We start from the raw sequence: 19,016 nt of genomic DNA on the forward strand, positions 1-19,016 counted from the left end.
AGCGTATTACAGTTCTGTAGAACTTCACTAAAACAATGGTCCCGACATTTTTGGTTTCGTTTCTTTTTTACTCACCCTGTACTTTCAATTTTTGCTTTGCCATATGATGAAGGGTATTTTGGTGCCTTTTTGGTTTTGATGCTAATGCGAGTTTCATTTGAGCAAAACTTATGTCATACCGGACAGAAACCTCAATGTTACAGCTATTTCAGCACAAACAGGTTGCTAGATTATTGGATATTTTGCTGTCGATAATATCTTTTCTTTGCTGATTCGTCGTTGAGTCAGTAAATGGAATCCAGAAGCCAATGAGCGACCCTTTCTCACAAATGTTTTCAATTTTGGGCTGACAATTTAAACAGAAAACCCCTAAGAGTGGTGCGACATAGGGACATAATTGTGCATTTTGTGATAAAAGCATAAAACTTGGCATGTGAGGTCTTCATACCATTACAAAAAAATTCAGATATGGAGGCATTTCATATCTGACCCCTGGTGACCTTTGAGGGGTCAATGACCTTTTAATACTCTACTTATACCTATTGTTCTTGAAAACATCACCTTCCTATGACCTTAATCTAGTCATAGTCTTCATACAATGTAAATAATGACCCAATGCGAAAAAAAATCACAGTTGACCTTTGATGACCTTTCAGAGGTCAATGACCTTAGTATTAACTGCACTAACTCTATTTATAGTTATTTATACGATATACCCTTAAAACCCCAATTTTTTCAAGACCCAAGTCATAATGTTAAGTGGCTCATGCTATGAAAAGAATTGTACATGTAGGGAATCTCGCATCAGAACTCTGATGGCATTCAAGGGGTCAATAAACTTTGCGTATTGTTGTGTCTACATGCATTTGTGATATAGCGCCCTCCAGTGTTGGAAATGTAACAGGCCATGTGCGTGGAACAGGAAAATACAAGTTGTACGTGACTACAAAGTTGTGTCGTTTTGTGAGTACTTTTTCATACAATTTCGGGGAATATACCACTTCGGGGAATATGGCCCACTTGCATCCACATCCACCGTTCCTTAATTCCCCAGGAACGCCGCCTTTGCCGTGGAAACAATGGCGTGGTTTGTTCGAAACATACATCATTGCTAGCGGGGCTGAGAAATACTCCGATGAACGCAAACGGGCTTTGCTTTTGCAGTGTTTGGGACCTGAAGGTCAGCGGAATTTTGGAACTTTGCCTACTACAACTTCGGCTACCAATTCGCCGTCATCCAGTGCGGATGGAACCGCTCCAACCCAGCCTACGTACGCTGACACATACGCCCGATTACAGGCTCATTTCCAGCCGACGGTGAATGTGGTCGCCGAGCGTTACCGATTTCGGCAGCGGGCCCAACGGACTGATGAGCCTGTGGAACAGTATGTCATTGCATTACGTCAACTGGCGGTGACATGCGACTTCGGATCACTCGCTGATGAGATGATTCGAGACCAGCTGGTGGAGAAAACATGCTCCTCAAGGATCCGCGAGAGATTGCTGCTTGAGCCCAAACTGACTTTGTCATCTGCATTGACACTGAGTCAACAAATGGAGTCAGCTTTTCGCGAGTCCAAGTCCATCTCCAACAGTGCTGCAAGCTTCGATTCTTCCCAAGCTTCGAACAGTACTGTGCATGCTACGCGTCTTAAGCAAAAGTCAAGTGCTTCAAAGCCCCGTCGTCAGCCACGTACTTCACACGCACAGGGACATGGTTAGCCCAATACCCCTACTACTTCTTCACAACGTACACCTACAGTACAATGCTATCGTTGTGGAAGTCCAAGCCACAAAGCAAACTTTCCTACCTGTAAAGCTAAGAATGTGGAGTGTTCCAAATGCAACAAAATGGGGCACTTTGCACGTGTGTGTAAGTCTTCAGGACAAGTTAGACAGCTAGGTTTTGAGGATGATAATAGTGACACTGAACTACATGTACTTACCGTGAGCAGTGTAGGTACATCTCAGTCAGCCAGCATCACATGTACACTCACATTGGGTCGCGACATCAAGGTGCCAATGATTTCGATACCGGTTCACCAGTTTCCATCCTGCCACTTGTCACATTCGACAAATACTTCCTACGCGAGGCTCTACTACCCCCTCGGGCAAAGCTCACAACCTACTCCCATCAGCCAATAGCCATCAAGGGATGCTTCCGCACTTCAGTCTGCCTTGGTGACAGTCATCATGTCCCAGCAGAATTTTACGTCGCAGAATCTGGAGATCCGATCCTTGGGCTGGACATTATCCGCAGCCTTTCGCTTACACTCAAGCAAGACAAGGTAGTGCACGTTCCAGTTCACAAGGTGTCGTCTGCACCTGCAACTACGCCTGAGCCTACAGCTACAGCTACACCTACGCCTACACCTACAGCTACAGCTACACCTGCAACTACACCTGCACCTACCAGCAAACCATCTGCACATACAGAACAGCATGCTCAATACATTCGCGCTTCGTTCCCTGACTTACTGAAGGGAAAAGTGGGTTTGGCTCGCGGGTTTATCCATCGTGTCAAGACACGGCCTGATGTTACACCGACTCAACAGAGGTTGAGGCGACTACCCTTCGCAGTTCGCGATCGAGTCAAAGCAGAACTACAGCGGTTGGAAAGCGAGCACATAATCGAGCGAATTGATGCGAGCGAATGGGTATCGCCCATTATTGTGTCCTACAAGAAATCAGGCGCAATTCGCTTGTGTGTGGACTTGCGGCAAGTCAACCAGGCAGTCGTCATCGACAAATTCACACTGCCCGACATACAGGAACTTTTCTCCAAACTTCGGGGTGCTACGGTATTCACTACCCTCGACCTTAACTCTGCCTACCACCAGCTATACTGCTTGCAGATGAATCGCGTGATCTGACTGCATTTATTACTCTGGAGGGACTTTTCCGGTTCAAGCGAGTTTGCTTTGGACTTGCATCGGCACCTGCTGCCTTTCAGAAACTCATGAGCACAGTTTTGGCTGGACTACCAGGGGTTCAGTGTTACCTGGATGATGTCGTATGCTAGATCGTGACCAGGCAGAACGTACACGACCAGAACCTTACTGCAGTGCTCCAACGTCTACAGGACATTGGACTGAGACTGAATACAAACAAGTGCCAGTTCAACGTTGCTTCACTACGATTTCTCGGACATGTCGTGTCAGGTAACGGATTACAGCCTGATCCTTCCCACGTTGAGGCCATCCTACACGCGCCATGCCCCACTGACGTCATAACATTACGCTCATTCTTGGGGTTAGCATCGTACTATGCTCGATTCGTACCAAACTACTCCACAGTCATCGAGCCGTTACACGCACTCACTCGAAAAGACGTGCAATTCTCCTGGACGCCGGATGTGCAACACAGCTTTCACACGGTGAAAGAACTCATCGCTAACTGTGTCACACTACGCTTATTTGATCCTGATTTGCCAGTGATCGTGTCTACTGACGCCTTTGCTTACGGCCTGGGAGCTGTGAAAGGAAACTCTGAATCACCTATCGCGTTTGCATCACGAACACTCACCGCAGCTGAACGAAACTACTCTGTTGGTGAAAAAGAGGCCTTGGCGTACTGATCATCAGTCACTTACCACTCTCCTGTCTACACGCGGAACAGGACGTCAGTCCATGAGAATCGCTCGTTGGGCTGCTCGCTTGCTACGATTCAATTACAATGTAGAGTACCAGCCAGGTGTTCACAACAAAGTAGCCGACGCACTTTCGCGCCTTCCCCTACATACTACCGTCCCAGTTCAAGATGATGACGAGGAAGTAATCATACAGTCAATCAATGTACTGTTGCTGAACACTACGGTGAACAAAACCGACCTGCAACAAGCGGTTTTAGCAGATCCTACACTCCAGCGGGTAATTTCGTATGTCATCTATGGCTGCCCTAACAAGAAAGCTATTGATGGATTACTTCAGCCGTACTCGATGATTCGCGATGAACTGTCAGTTGTAGAGGATCTCATGACCGTTTCGTGATACCAGAGAGTCTGCAGAACAACCTGATTTCACTTGCTCACGAGTCGCACCAGGGAATCGTACGCTGTAAACAACGCCTCCGTGACTGTTATTGGTGGCCTTGCATGGATCGTATGGTCGAAGAGGCCATACGCAACTGCTTCACCTGCCAATCCAATGACAAAACTGCCCGAACTCGGACTGCTCCACTTCAACCTGTGCCGTTGCCAGAGGGACCTTGGCAAAACGTCGCGATTGACATCACCGGACCTTTCGAAAAGGGTCCCCAGGACTGTAGATTTGCTATAGTTCTCATCGATTACTACAGCAAATGGCAAGAAGTTGCATTTGCTCGAACTGTCACTTCTAGCACAATCATTTCGATGCTAAATACGGTTTTCGCACGCGAAGGACTGCCCAATGAAATTGTCACTGACAACGGAGTACAATTTACTTCATCTGAGCTTGAGAACTTTCTGCACAACTGCGGAATCAAACACTACAAGTCGTCGCTTTACTACCCAAGGGCAAATGGGGAAGTAGAGCGTTGGAATAGGGTTCTCAAACAGACCCTACAGCTTGCTTCACAGAAGAGGAGAGGGCGGAAAGAGGCAGTTGTAGAACTACTCTCTGCCTATTGTTCAACGCCACACCAGACAACAGGGAAGTCACCATCCGAACTACTGCACAATCAGAAGCTGATCACGCGTATGAACATTCGCCACGATAAGCCACAGCAGCAGGATGATGCTGAACTTCGCAGTCGTGTTGCACAGAGACAGGAAAAATCTCGCAGCTACACTGACTCAAAGCGTGGTGCGGTTAATCCAAAGTTCAAGCCAGGAGACTTTGTACGCGTGAAACGACCAAACAAAGGGACAACCAAATTCTCTACTCCACAGAAGATTGTCAACACTAAGGGATCATTTACTTATGTGTTAGAGGATGGAAGAGTCTGGAACGCTTCAAAATTAAGTCTATGCCCTGTAGAATTTATAGCACAGGGTTAAAGGGAATATACAACATTTGCAAACATCGAAAAATAAAACTACCAAGTTTTTGCGAAATACCTTAATAGGATGTTGGTAAATGACAGTCTAAAGCATCCTGTAAAATTATGGCACCTGGTATACTGTCATATTCAAGAAAAGTGGTATTTTTGTATCAATTTCCAACGCTGATCGGCCGATCAGCGTTGGAAACAACTGGCTTTTTTTTCAAATACTGGCCCCAATGGACCATTGCACTTGTTTGCAATCGATTACAAACCTATGAATGGGTACGAGCCAGCTAGACTGGTTCCCTGACCTTACAATTCCCCAATGTATGTAAACTGCTCTGTTTCTTCTTATATGGAGTCAAGGAACCAGACTACAGGAAAATGATCGTTTTTCTTGGTTTTTATAGCATTGTCGAACCCAAAACCTCCAAAAAGTCAGTGTAACTATATTTGCTTTATATTTCCAACCCCCCAATTCCATCCATTTCTGAAAATTACAGCCAAAGCAAATGATGTATATTCCCTTTAAAGCTCAAATGGCATTCAAAATCCCACAGCAGAAACCAAGCCTGTGGCCGGGGATGGTCAAGTTCGACATTCAACCAGACCTCGAAATCCCCCAATGTGGTCAAAAGATTATGACATGTAGTCCAGACCCTTTCATACATATGTTCCATCAGTCAAGCAGTTAAATGACTTAATCCAGGATAATATGGACTCATGTAATTGGGACAGATAAATCTTATCGGACACTAGATTCACCATATTTACTCACTAGGGGACTCTGAACTTTTGCTAAGTTACTTCGGGCTTTGAGAAGAATAAGGCTTGCAAGTTGAAACACCGAATTCACAGTTTGCTCATATTGTTGCTAATTTTACTTAATAGTTGTTACTCTAGTTCTTTCTTAAAGAGGAGGGGAGATGTTGTGTCTACATGCATTTGTGATATAGCGCCCTCCAGTGTTGGAAATGTAAAAGGTCATGTGCGTGGAACAGGAAAATACAAGTTGTACGTGACTACAAAGTTGTGTCGTTTTGTGAGTACTTTTTCATACAATTTCGGGGAATATACCACACGTATCCTATTTTTAGATAATAAGAGGATTAACTATTCAAAACATCACTTTTTATTACCCATAACTACATTTTGGGTATTACTGCCATGATATAAATTTTCAGATATGTAGACATTTTATATTTGACCTCGGACGACACTTGCGAAGTCAATTAACTTTATGTACTCTAATTGCCGTTATATATTTTGACCGACGTCCAATCAGAGCAATACTTTAACAATTAATCAACAACATGTCATACATTCAGACCCCAAAGAATGTTTTTGCATGACCTCTAAGGGCAGACGCAAACGTGAAAGAATATATGCAACCAAATCGGACGAGCATCTTTCTCTTACAGTGACCATTGGTTTTGGTAAAACGTGGCTATCAAAGTCCAGCTGGATACAACAGGGTGTAATAAGTACACAAGAGTGAATTTTGCTTGATATATACATTGTCCATTACAAAACAGACCCACAGATTTCTATTCCAATCTCATCATATTGCGTCTGCCAATAAAACAAGGAGAAACGAGGTCAGAGGTCAGCTGGTCTGAAATCATAATGTTACGGACAGTCTATGCACACTTTTCATGCTTTTCTTGTCATTGCTTTCTGGCACCAGTGCTCCGGTGGCGCGCACCTGACCTGGTTTTGGGTCTTGCTAGCGCGCGCTCCGGAAATAAGCTCCGGAAGTAGGTTGCTTAAGTGGGGTTCTTTTGTTCACTTTCGTGGGTAGGGCTTGGCTTGATTCCAGGGTTGGATAGAGTTGCTACAATTGTATACATTTGTTCAGACTGAGTGCATGTCTATGCTGGGAATTGATTAGTTGCAATTCTGGTAGCGGTGCGGCAAGTTGCCTGCAGAGTCCGCTTGGCGAAATAAATGAGATCTTCCTTCAGAGTTAGAAATCCCGTCTGTCTGTCCCATTTTTTGCGTTTTGCCGGATTTGGCGGACAAGAGCCCAGTAGGATCCCGCTACAATAATATGACTGTGAACTAATAGGTGCAATACCGTTCTTTGGCACTTTTGACTCTTGGGTCACAAATAAAATGGTGTTTTTGCGAATAAATATGATAAATAATGGCAACCTCAGATATACTAAGTTCATTGACCTCTCCAAAGGTATCTTTACGTCAGATATAATGTCCCTATGTCTGAAAATTCTTTTCATGGCACCAAGAGTCAAGCTTGAGACTTGAGTCAGAAAAAAAGTGGCATTTACAATATATGAAAATCTTATTTCAAATATCCATATGTAGGCTATTGTTTTACAAAGGTCATGACATCTCGTAAGGTGACCAGAGGTTAAATATGAAATGACCTATATGAGAGTTCTCTTTTTAAATTATAGCATGAACATCTTTCGTTTAGAAATGAGTATTTAGTCGAGTAAAAAGATGCGGTTTAAAGTAAAATCTTACAAATTGCTATAAAACAGGTTTACAAAGGTCATTGACCTCTCAAAGGTCACCAGAGGTCAGTTATGAATTGTTCAACATCTGATCATTATTTTCATTATATGAAGACCTATGACATAGCTTTGGGTCATAGGAAAGTGAACTTTTGAAGAACAAAAGATATGAATAGAGTATGCAAAGTTCGTTGACCTCTAAAGGTCACCAGAGGTCAAATATGAGATGCCTCTATATCTGAAAATTTTCTTCATGGCATGAAGAATCAACATGCGAAGTTTCATCACAATTTGCACAAAGCATTATTTGGGCTATGCCGCACCACTAACTGAACAGCTTGACATCACAGCAATAGTGACCTCATTGCCCGGAAAATTTGAAATGTTGACATAATATTAAGGTGCCATTCAGAATTTTCAATGTTTTAAATTTTTGACTTTTTTTCCAAATTATTTTGACCCTACCACCCAGCCCTAATTTCGATTAATAAAAAACTGAACATGTACATGTACATGCACTTGCATGTACTTGCATGTACTGTACCTATACTTGACCATGAACATGTATACCCATGTACATTTGTGTCTAGTTCAGTGACGGCGTGAAGTTGTCGGTCTTCCTCTTTTGCACTGGCGACCTTCAGTTTTCTTCAGTGTTTTGCCAGCTGATATGCTGTTGGGAATGGTTGCAGTTTTGAAAGCCACAAAGATGACCGTGGTTTTGTCGTTTTCTGGATGAATTGATGACATGTGACATACGGAGTTGTGCCTGTCACGTGAGGTAGCTGAGAAAAACATTCGCTCGTACCCCCCCCCCCCCCCCGCCCTGTTTGCAGGGCGGGGGTACGAGCGAAAGAAAACATCAGGTTTGGGCAGATATCACATCAAATGCTGCGGTCCTCGTAGTCTTGGAGTCCAGTGGTTGAATTATAGTCCAGTTTTTAAAGCGATTGGTAATCGACGCCCGCAGCGTGTTATAGAGCCGATCTAGTACACCTGGTACCCTGCTGCCTCTTAGGCACGGCCTAACCGCTACAAACGCCCGGCGTCCAAGTCTACTGAAAAACCACCTCCCTCTCATGCCACAGTGGGTCTAACAGTCCTGAATCCTCCAATTTTAATATGATTTTGCACATCCCCTAGGGAGTTTGGGATATACACGTACATGACGTACATGTACAGTATATACAGGGGACGAAGTTGGAAAAGAAACACGCATCGCGATATCGGAACGCTTGCGCGTATAGTTTAGGCAAGTCAAAAGATCTATCTTTCTTTGTTTTTTTTAATCTTTTTTTCCATGGAAAGTGAATTTCGATGTTCAATTATTTAGCTTGACCCACCCACCCACAATTTGGAAAAAAGATCGAAATTTTAAAACATTGAAAAGCTGAATGGCCCCTAAGTGTACTTTTCAATCAAATTAATCAAAAAGGGGATAATTTTCATACATTAAGGAGAAATAAAATTCACCTCATGGACCCTTTAACTCTTTTTTCTTTTCTTTTTGCATGTATTTATAAATATTTTAAGTATCACGAAAAAAGACAATTAGACTACAGTATCCCATTGTTTTCAACAACATTCGCTCATTTGGTTAACATATAAAAAGCGGTAAACAGTGGATATTAGGATCTCAGGGGAACTCGTTGTTTTTGAGAAATCAGAGTATTTTATTCACCAACATAGAATTTCCGAGTCTCCGACGAACGTGCACGGATAAACACACGTAAATGCAGACCTGTAAGTTAACAGTGATCACTACAAAATGCATATTAAACGACTGGAATAACTTCAATGTCGTGCTAGAGAGAGTTTGAACGAGTGGTCAACGATACGTACACGATTTATTTAATTTTACTAAATTCTCAATACCTCAGCCGTTTTTGCTGCAGATTATCATTGCATGTTCGTTGGGTTGGAAACATATGTTGGTGTGTAAAAAAACTCAACTTTCACAAAAAATATATATTATATTCTGGATACAAGTGATTCGCATATCATTGACGTATTCGCCTAAAATTAGTCCTAAAATTAGTTTAGAAAATAAAATCTTACAGAGTTACGGTGACCCAACAAGAAAATGGTGATAGAAGGCACATGGATGCATATGGGTCCAGACCAGTATAAACTGCCATTGACCCCAAACAATGATAAATGCCCCCACTTCAGAAATTCAGGAAAAAAATACTCACAACTTCCCAAGGTGTTCGAGACATACATCAAATTAAAGCTAATTCCACCATTTCTTAATTTTCGTGTCATTTTTTTCAGTTGGGGGTAATCTAATGACGTTTGGGAGAAATTTCCATCCAATGATGACCATCTCTTAAAATAATCAAGTTCATGGCCCACGATATGCTGAATTTGAGGGCATGCAAATCGTGATTTGGCGGGCGTAGGCAATTTCGGACCGATTTACTGGCCTGCATCCATATAAAATAATATCTGCGACTTATCCCCTCCCATTACACCCATGTCCATATTCGCCAACCCTGAACTTATAATAGTATGAAATATACATGTACTTGAACCTTGGAAAAACGTGCAAAAATGTTACAAACCCCAGGACCAAACCAAGTACAGCAGCAGCAATGGGAATTAACCAAAAGAACACTACCTGGAGAGAGAAACCTCGTAAAACACTCACCTGCGTAGCCACCAACTCTGCCTGAGATTGAGACTGGAATGATGACGAGGGCCTTGTTTCTGGAAATTCCCAATATGCGTATTGCGAAACTGTGGTTTTTTTTCAGGGGAAAGTACCATGACATCATCTATTTTGACCTGCGGTTACTACGATATTCCATTTTTCTTGGGAAACCAGAAATCGAATGTTCTTCAAATTCTGCAATCTTCCAATTGCCACTGATCAGAGCTGGGGTTTCCAAGGCGGCTTTAATGACGGAGGAATAAGTGTAACACATTGAAATTTTCATTTCTCTATTATCACACCATCATATATAATTACAATGCATCGATTAATTTTATCCCCCTCTCCCATAATACGCAGAGCCCTAGCAAATACAATGGAGAGGTATGACCCCATGCTCAGTGAACCGTACCGGCACGTCCATTGTCAAAAAAAATATGTGTAATAAGAACGAACGTACATGTACATGTAGATAGATTGGCCTACTACATCTGCGGGCATTCCGAACAAACTGTACACGTTTGTTCATAGTAGCCATTTTAGTTAGTGCTCATGTGCTTTTGCGTGCTTCTAAGAGTAAAAATGGCTTCTATGTTTTCTTTTACAAATTGTGTAAAAATGTGTACAAATGGAACATTCAACAATTATTAATACATGCAATTAAATTGCAAGTTGAAGGTATTTTGATCATACTCGGCTTGAAAATATTGTAAACTCGATGAGTATTATATTTCGAATTTAAAGGTTCCATTTTGCACTCACACATGTCGATTTAACTCATTGTGCCCAGGACATTCATGTTCACGTTAACAATTAGGTATTGCTGTGCATGTTTATAGTCGCTGACCTATTTAAGCCTGTAGTAAGAGATTAGTTAAAACCCAGCAATTTCCACAGATTTTGTGTAAGCTGAGTTTAAAATTTGGGGTAGTGTTTTTTTTCCGCTGCCATTCCGAGTGTACAGTTTTATAAAGGAACGTAAGGGTGCATTGCATGCACCGTGTCAGTACAGGGTGAGTAAAAAAAAACCGAACCCAAATGCTGGGACTATTGTTGTATTGAAGTTCTGCAAGTTGCACTTTCAAAATCTAGGCTATGAAAGCCCCATTCATAAGCTTGCTTTTAGTATAAGAATCATTCAAATCACTTATGCACTTTTCAAGTTACAGAATTTTCAACACAACCACCGTTTTAAACTTTTCTCAACTGATCACAAAAAGGTGTTGCGTTCTTTCAGGATAATGAAAACACGCATCCCTATGTGATTCCTTTTCGTTTTGCTGAAAGAACACTGAACTTAGGCGCGGATCCGGGAGGGGGATCAAAACCTTGTCAATTTTTTTTCAACGAAATTCCTAAAAAATAAAGCGAACCCCCCTCCCCCCGCTCTGACACCCCCCAAAAATATACTGGTATTCTGTCGGCCTGTTCAAAATACGGACAGATACGGCTTAGATATACAATGTACATGTATATTTGTACACCATTCTGTAATCAAGTGTTAATAATCGTCGAATTTGAACAGCGCCCCCTATGGAAATATGGTACCAGCCCCCTCCCCCCTCCAGTTTTTGATTTTACGGAGGCAAAGTGTCCGGAGAAAAAATTGTCTACATTTCAGGAATTTTTGCTGCTGAACCCCCCCCCCCCTCCTCAAAAATTCCTGGATACGCCCCTGCGACTTCGGGAAGGCATTGGATTCCACCGGACAGTCATGTTTGCCGCCATACGAAGCTATGGAATCCCTAAGAGGATGGTGAATGCCCTTGTTGTTTTTCTGTTGTTCTTTCTGTAGTTCTTCTTTCTTTGTTTCAGCGCCTTGTATCCTTTGGCAATTTGGCGCTCTATAAATCCAGTTTTTATTATTATTATTAAGATCCTTCACTTGGATTTATATTCCCAAAGCGCTGTGACAGCCAGTGGTAGGATCTCTTATGCCTTCCATGCCACCACGCGGCGTTCTGCAGGAGATGTCATTGCCCCAATCCTGTTTGTCATTTTGGTGGGTTATCTGATAAAAGAAGCAACGGAAAATGGAGATCTGGATTACGCGGATGATATCGCACTCCCACCTATACAAAAACCAGATTAAATGTCAGATTAAATGTCAGATTTGTGGAGCTGTAACAGTGAAGTGACAGCAACTGCCTATTTGAGTTTGGTGATAGGTGGTATTTCATTTAACATTCAAGTGATTCACTGTTGACCTTTGACGCTTTTCTTAATAAGGGACGGCACCACTTACAACTTTCTTAAAGATATATTCGGCTTGCTTTTTGGAGTTTTACCCTGAAAAAATAGATGTTTTCTTCAAATTGCTAGTTTCTAAGTTAGCTGAATACAATGTATACATTATGAACGAGACATCCAACGAAAAAAAATTCACCTGACGTTTAGTTATTGAATTGTGTTCATATTGCAGAATTCGAGTTGTTTGCTGCATGACAATAGGTCGGCTCTCGCAGGGCGGCTTATTTTGTGCACAAAATGGAAAGCCCATTTTCAGAGGGTTGCAGACACCCCGAATCGGAGAATTGTGTTTTTCCCTTTAAAGCTAAACATACAGATCGAACATTCTTATGGAAAAAAAATATTTTTTTTTCGTAGCGGATTGGGACCCCGCACGGTGTAAGATGCACACTGACGTTTGTTTTGCCTCTGCAAGAGTTATTATCATTAAAGGTGTAATCAACGCCTATTATATGCTTTCTAATAACTAGCCCTTCACCAAATAATTATCTCATTCTTAAATATGAAAATCTTTTTCAGTGTACGATAAGCTAAATCAGTTTATGAAGAAATGTCCCTTAAAATACTCAAAGTAAATGTGATTAAATCACGTTCTTGTTTGTGTTTAAATTGTTTTATACGGGGCTACACCCCTTTGAACGAACCACAACTGACACTTAAGAAATCCCATTTTGGCAGATGTCTCCGTCGCTTCTAGATATTCCACACTGCAAACCTTTTGCACTCGAATTTTGATTAGGCCAAATAAAAAAAAACATGTTTAGCGTCCTGCCTTTTTGAAAAAAGGAGGCCCTTCCCCCCCCCTTCCAAAATGGCCGCCCAACTGGGCTATTTTTCAAGATGGCTGGCAGATTTTTTTTTTTAAATAGCTGCGACATGGACTCAGAAATGACATACCAGCTTGATATGGGCTAGATGCAACAGACAAAGAGGCCAGAATGATGTCACTTTTTAAAATTTATATTTTGTTCATGTTTAAAAAGAAAATAACAGGCGGCCTGCAAAAAGGAAGCGGGCGGGGGCGCTAAACATGTTTTTTTTTTTATTTGGCCTAAAATCCGACTGGGCTCCCAGAGTATAAGCACAATTCTTCCGAAAGAAATGTTGTATAAACATGTTATTCCTCCAAAAATCACTCAAAAACAGTATTGTTCACATTACAAAAACAAGGTGGTACATAGTTTATTAGTTATGATTACAAACATAATTTCTGATAAAACCGTGTGCCCATGGGCGTCGCCAGGATTTTTTCTAGAGGGGGGCAAAATTTTTTGACCAAAAATGCTTGTATTTCTCAACACATTTTCGATTTATCAGTTTTAGAGGGGGCAGGGACATTTTGCCCCCCCCCCCCCCCCCCAACTCATTAAATTTACACCACTTTGTCTTCGCGCCTCTTTTTTTTTTTTTTTTTTTTTTTTTTGCGTCTTTTTTTTTTTTTTTTTGCTTTTCCAGGGGGGGGGGGGTGCAAGTGCCCCCCTTGCCCCCCCCCCCTCGCGACGCCCATGCGTGTGCCGTACAAAAATACAAATTCATCTATTCACAAAATAAAACATTTGTTTGGCACTTTGGTTAAAATTGGATACAGGTAAATCCCCAAGACAGCTGTTTCCGAGTGACTGCCAGATGTATCTTTCCATTCACAAAAAGAAATTGACTTTTTTTTAACAAAGGTAATTTCTGAAGTGCGTAAAGCCGGTTCTTTTGTGTTTGCTCCTATGGCATTTGAGTTCCAGCAGCAATTGGTGAAGACTTAAAAGCGGGAATGTACAGTGCTGCGCTTCACCGCAACAAAATACGCTTGTCGAACTCCGAGTTACAGTCTTTTGAAACAATAACTGGTAACAGCTCATTTTGGCAGAACGTTCATCAACAGCCCCCCCCCCCTACCAAAGTATAAACACTGTTTAAAAACATCAAAGTATGACTTACAAAAATACACTAATTCAGGCCGAGTAAAAAGAATCCAAACCCAAAAAATATGTTTCATAATGTATTGAGCAATTTCAGTTTTTTTTCATCTAAAAGTATTTTTTTTTTATCCAAAAGTAGCTTATGAAATTGGCTTTTCAGTCATTATTATTTTTGTTGCAACATTTTTTTTTTTTTAAATATGAAATATAATTTTTGGGGTTTTGGTTCCGCTTTTTTGTTTGACTCATCCTGTATAATAAACAAGGAGTTTCATTACACATATATTCAAAGGACCGAGTATGTTTTTCCCTCCATTTTTTGGAGATTTCGGATACGTATGTTTGTCAAAATATTTAGGAGATAAGGAAAAACATCTTCAAAAAATTCCTGAGATCAACATTGAGGACATAATCGCTTAACGTTAAGGCCACAGAATACGGGTTTGAGGAATTAATAATGAAACCTTTCTAAAATTAATTGCTTGGTTAACTGTACCCATTTTAATGCAGGGAAAGTATGTACATGCAGTAATGCAAGTGATACTGAAAAAGGATTGATATTTTGACTGTACTACATTGTATCACATTGGTGTGCTGGAATAACCATGGTCTAATTTACTATGCACAAAGTAAGTGACCCTGATGACTTAAAGGAAACATGCAAGAGGGTTTTTATGACTCAAATACATTTAAAACAGCTTTCTTGCCATGCAACTATGACATTCCACCTCCTTTGTAGCAGTAAAAGGGAGAAATTTCAACATTTTAGTTTTTATGCTAATGAAAATTTCCATATGCATGAGCCAAATCGTGATGCCATTCAAGGCAGAACAGTAGTGTCTCCATAGCTTTGTGTATATATTAAACTTTTCTTCGTTTTCTTGGAGTAAGTTCCACTTTTTACTTGTTTATCATGTTAAACAGCTTGTTTGGACAATTATGGTGGTGGCCAATATTTCTTTAAAACTTTTTTGTGGGAATTTTGAAGGACTAATTTTTGTACTGTTCATATGCACTTTTGACAAGGAGTACCTTGTGTGACAAAAGCAAGATAGCACCCTCCTACATCATGAAAGGATTTGCTAATAATTGAAAAACTGCCATTTTCTTGTCACTTTCAATACAAACAAGTAGGCCTATTAAGATCCTGTTGTATGTATTGTTGCAACACATTCTAATGTGCATGAAAACGGTTACGTTTTGATAGTCCGAAGTCCCATTGGTCTGAAGTCCCATTGGTCCGACGTCCCATTTAATACCGTGTATATTTCCACTGGTATGGGTTGACTGGCCCTAACCCTAATCCTATCCTATTGGGCTTCAGACCAATGGGACGTCGGACCAATGGGACGTCGGACCAATGGGACTTCGGACCAATGGAACTTCGGACCAATGGGACGTTGGACCAATGGGACATCGGACCAATGGGACGTCGGACCAATGGTACTTCGGACTATAGAGACGTCCCCCATGAAAACATGATGAGCTGAATTACTACGTAAAATATCCGGTCTCTTTTGAAGAAATGATGCATGCAAGAACTTCGGGACTTCGGACCAATGGGACGTTTTTACCAATAAACGTATAGAGTAATGGGCCATCGGACCAATGGTACTTCGGACCAATGGTACTTCGGACCAATGGGACGTTGGACCAATGGGACATCGGACCAATGGGACGTCGGACCAATGGTACTTCGGACTATAGAGACGTCCCCCATGAAAACATGATGAGCTGAATTACTACGTAAAATATCCGGTCTCTTTTGAAGAAATGATGCATGCAAGAACTGCAGGATATTTCAATAAACAAAACCCTAATAATTGAGAATGTTGTAGAATTTGGTACTAATTTTGGAGAATATTGAAGAATTTGCTCAAAATTTAATAGTTTCCGTAGAATGTCTTTAGATTTGGGGGATTTTCTCAAAATGTCCTTATTTTTTTTCATTTCCTTTGAAATTCGTTCGAAATAAATTTGTTTCCTTAAAATGGGGAATTTCCTCGAAGATGGAAGCAGTGTAGCCTACATTACGTTATCAGCTCCATCGCGTAATAAATGTACAGGTACTACACGTAGGCCTACAAAATTACAATGTATGAAGGCCTGTTTACTATGGCAAAATAACGTGCGTTTTCACAGTAGGAGTACGCCTACTTCCGCGTTGTTATCAGCTTTATCAATATCACGTTCATGTTCACACTACTCACCTCCGAATTGGCCGCACAACACCGATTGTGGCGCTTATATCACCTTCGACGGATTCTCGAATGAAATATTACACAAGTTTTGCACGATTCGTAGACTTGACTCAAGTCGGAATTGCCTTAAGTCGGTATCTTAATTTTTAAAAAGTAGCAAAAATCACTTAGTTTACGTCTTTCCAGAAGCCCATCAAGCAGTGACAAGGTACACTTCAGCGCACGTTCCACTTCAGTGCCGTAAAACAATGCGCACACACTGTATGCACATTGTACAATACGCGTATTATACGTACATGTGTGTGCATGTATTTCAAAGCATGTGCATACATGTGGTGCAAAAGTTAGCATCACTTGAAAATAACATGTACATGTACGTTTTTAACATGATGGTCCGGATTCGACGCATGAGGGGCGCGTTATGTACTTAAGTATGCGATATGCGCTGTGAGTGGATTAACTATTATAGGCTCAGACCGAGCGCAACCCAGACTTGGCCAAGTCTACATGATTCGGGGCCAAGTTGCAAACCCATGGAGGAAACAAGCTGATCTCTTGTGGCCCACGAAATCAAAACATGATGTACCGTGTGCATACAGGTACGTAGGTGAGGGTCAAGGATAGGCTCGAATGACCTCATCGAGCTTGCGCGCTCAAATAGCTACGGAGGGCGCTTTTTGGATTAAATTGGGACACCACTACTGTTCTGTCCACCATCAAAAAAAGACTGATATTGAGTAGGCCACAATAAGGTCCATTTCAGTTATTTTATGGCAGGTTATTGTGGTGTGAGCTTACATTGAGTTACGTGTCCTCCAAATCTCGCCAAACGCAGGAAATATTTTTTTTCTAACTTCAGAAAAATTCAAAGAAAAAAGAAATCCGCTGAAAATAAACCCAACCGTTAAACCCACAAAGGCACGCCAACTCAGTGCTGACGCCCATAGTAAACTGAACCAGACAAAACTTGCTATCTACAAAGTAACAACTTAGCCCTGGAGTCTATTTTTAGGAACTTCCGGGGCGCGCACCACATGTAACAAAAGAACTGGGTCAGCGTTCTCCAATGTAAAACAACGTGATGTCGGATAGAGTCCTCTGCCTCTGGCGGCGGCTTGGGGCAATAAAAATAACAGAAGTGATATACAAACTGTCTGTGAATACTTTTAACAGAAGGCATGACTGGTTATAGGCTGAATACTTATTAGAATGTTTGGTAATTTTTTAGAAAGATTTGTTTAATAGGGAAAACTTCTATGTGGATTGCATTTTAACAATGATAATCAGTAATGAAGCCGTCATTGCCAACGGCGCAAATGAGTCAACTGCTGAGCAAGCCTTCCATTTTTGGGTTAAAGTTGCATTCCCCGTGCTAGCTGCTTTCAAGTTTCATCCCGAAAAATATATTCCCTTTCTAAACTGCATTCTTCTTTTTTTGCTACAAATTTTGAATGACATCGAACTTTTACTTCACAATTTCGAATTACCTGCAGCTGCCAGGCAACTTAATGCAGGCTGCGAATATTTTTCCCCCAAACGACATCGTACAATATCAAAGAGGGCACGCTCTCTCTGCGTTATGCACAATCATGATGTCCAGGGCTTTAGAGAATAAGTTATATATCTAAAGAACAATCTTGTTTTAAATCACTGACATGATTCGCAGCTGATTCGTGGACTGGTTGGAAGTATCCTGACTTCAGATAGAACAAGGCATCAGAAAATGGGAAACGGAGTGGTTTGGGAAAAAAATTCGTGGGCAGGATGGTTATTGTTCCCGCAATCAGTGTTGATTATCAACAGGAATCCAGTCTGAATTCTTGCAAAGCAGATTTGTTGTGCATAAAACAAAATCCCATTTTTTTCAGAGTGTTTAAGGCGTCCATCAAAAGAGGAAAATAAAAGTGGGGTTTCTTTTGGTTGGAAAAAGAAATCAAATTTGTTGCAAAGCACGTGGATCGCAATTTTAAAGGACACTTTATAAGATATGTTTATTTGTTCACGACTGCTCTTACACTCTGTATACACACCTTTTGCGGACGTTGAAGAAACCATTTTTGTTGCATTGGCGATTGGTCACCGCTGTTCCCGAGACACACTACGTGTATAATTATCGTACACGTACACTGTATGAGAACAACACGAAAAACGTATTCGTACTCCATCATTTATCGTCTTTTCTCGGGAACGGTAAAACATTAGGTTGGTTTCCTTTCAACCAGATGTTTGAAACAGGCTAAGTAAACAATCCAAAACATAAAATGTTGGGGGATTTTAGGACCTATAGTGCCCCTTTAAGTAAAAACGACCGATCGATCGATAAGGATTCAACATGGGCGTGGCCAGGAATTTTCTAGAGGGGAAAAGCACATTTCCCCCCCCCAAAAAAAAATCCCTGTACTTTTCCAGCATATTCTCGATTTATCATTTTTCGAGGGTGGGCAGGGACAATTACCCCTCCCCCCCCAACCCATTAAATTAACAGCAATATGACTTCGTGCCCTTTTTCTTTCTCCCCCCTTTTGTGTTTTTGTTTTTTGCTTTTCCGGGGGGGGGG

General features: G+C 41.3%; 2 protein-coding genes across 2 annotated transcripts; both read left to right on the top strand.

The window, feature by feature from the left end:
• Positions 1 to 1,011: 1,011 nt before the first annotated feature.
• LOC119735167 lies at positions 1,012 to 3,577 on the top strand. Its single transcript, XM_038208872.1, has 3 exons — positions 1,012 to 1,630; positions 2,047 to 2,801; positions 3,023 to 3,577. The coding sequence occupies exons 1-3, from the start codon at positions 1,012 to 1,014 to the stop codon at positions 3,575 to 3,577; spliced, it is 1,929 nt and encodes a 642-aa protein (XP_038064800.1).
• A 516-nt stretch (positions 3,578 to 4,093) lies between these two features.
• LOC119735168 (uncharacterized protein K02A2.6-like) lies at positions 4,094 to 4,978 on the top strand. The gene has a single exon (XM_038208873.1). The coding sequence runs from the start codon at positions 4,094 to 4,096 to the stop codon at positions 4,976 to 4,978; it is 885 nt and encodes a 294-aa protein (XP_038064801.1).
• Positions 4,979 to 19,016: the final 14,038 nt, after the last annotated feature.

This window comes from Patiria miniata, unplaced genomic scaffold (assembly GCF_015706575.1).
Source record: "Patiria miniata isolate m_02_andy unplaced genomic scaffold, ASM1570657v1 HiC_scaffold_29, whole genome shotgun sequence".
In the NCBI taxonomy this organism is placed as follows: Eukaryota; Metazoa; Echinodermata; class Asteroidea; order Valvatida; family Asterinidae; genus Patiria; species Patiria miniata.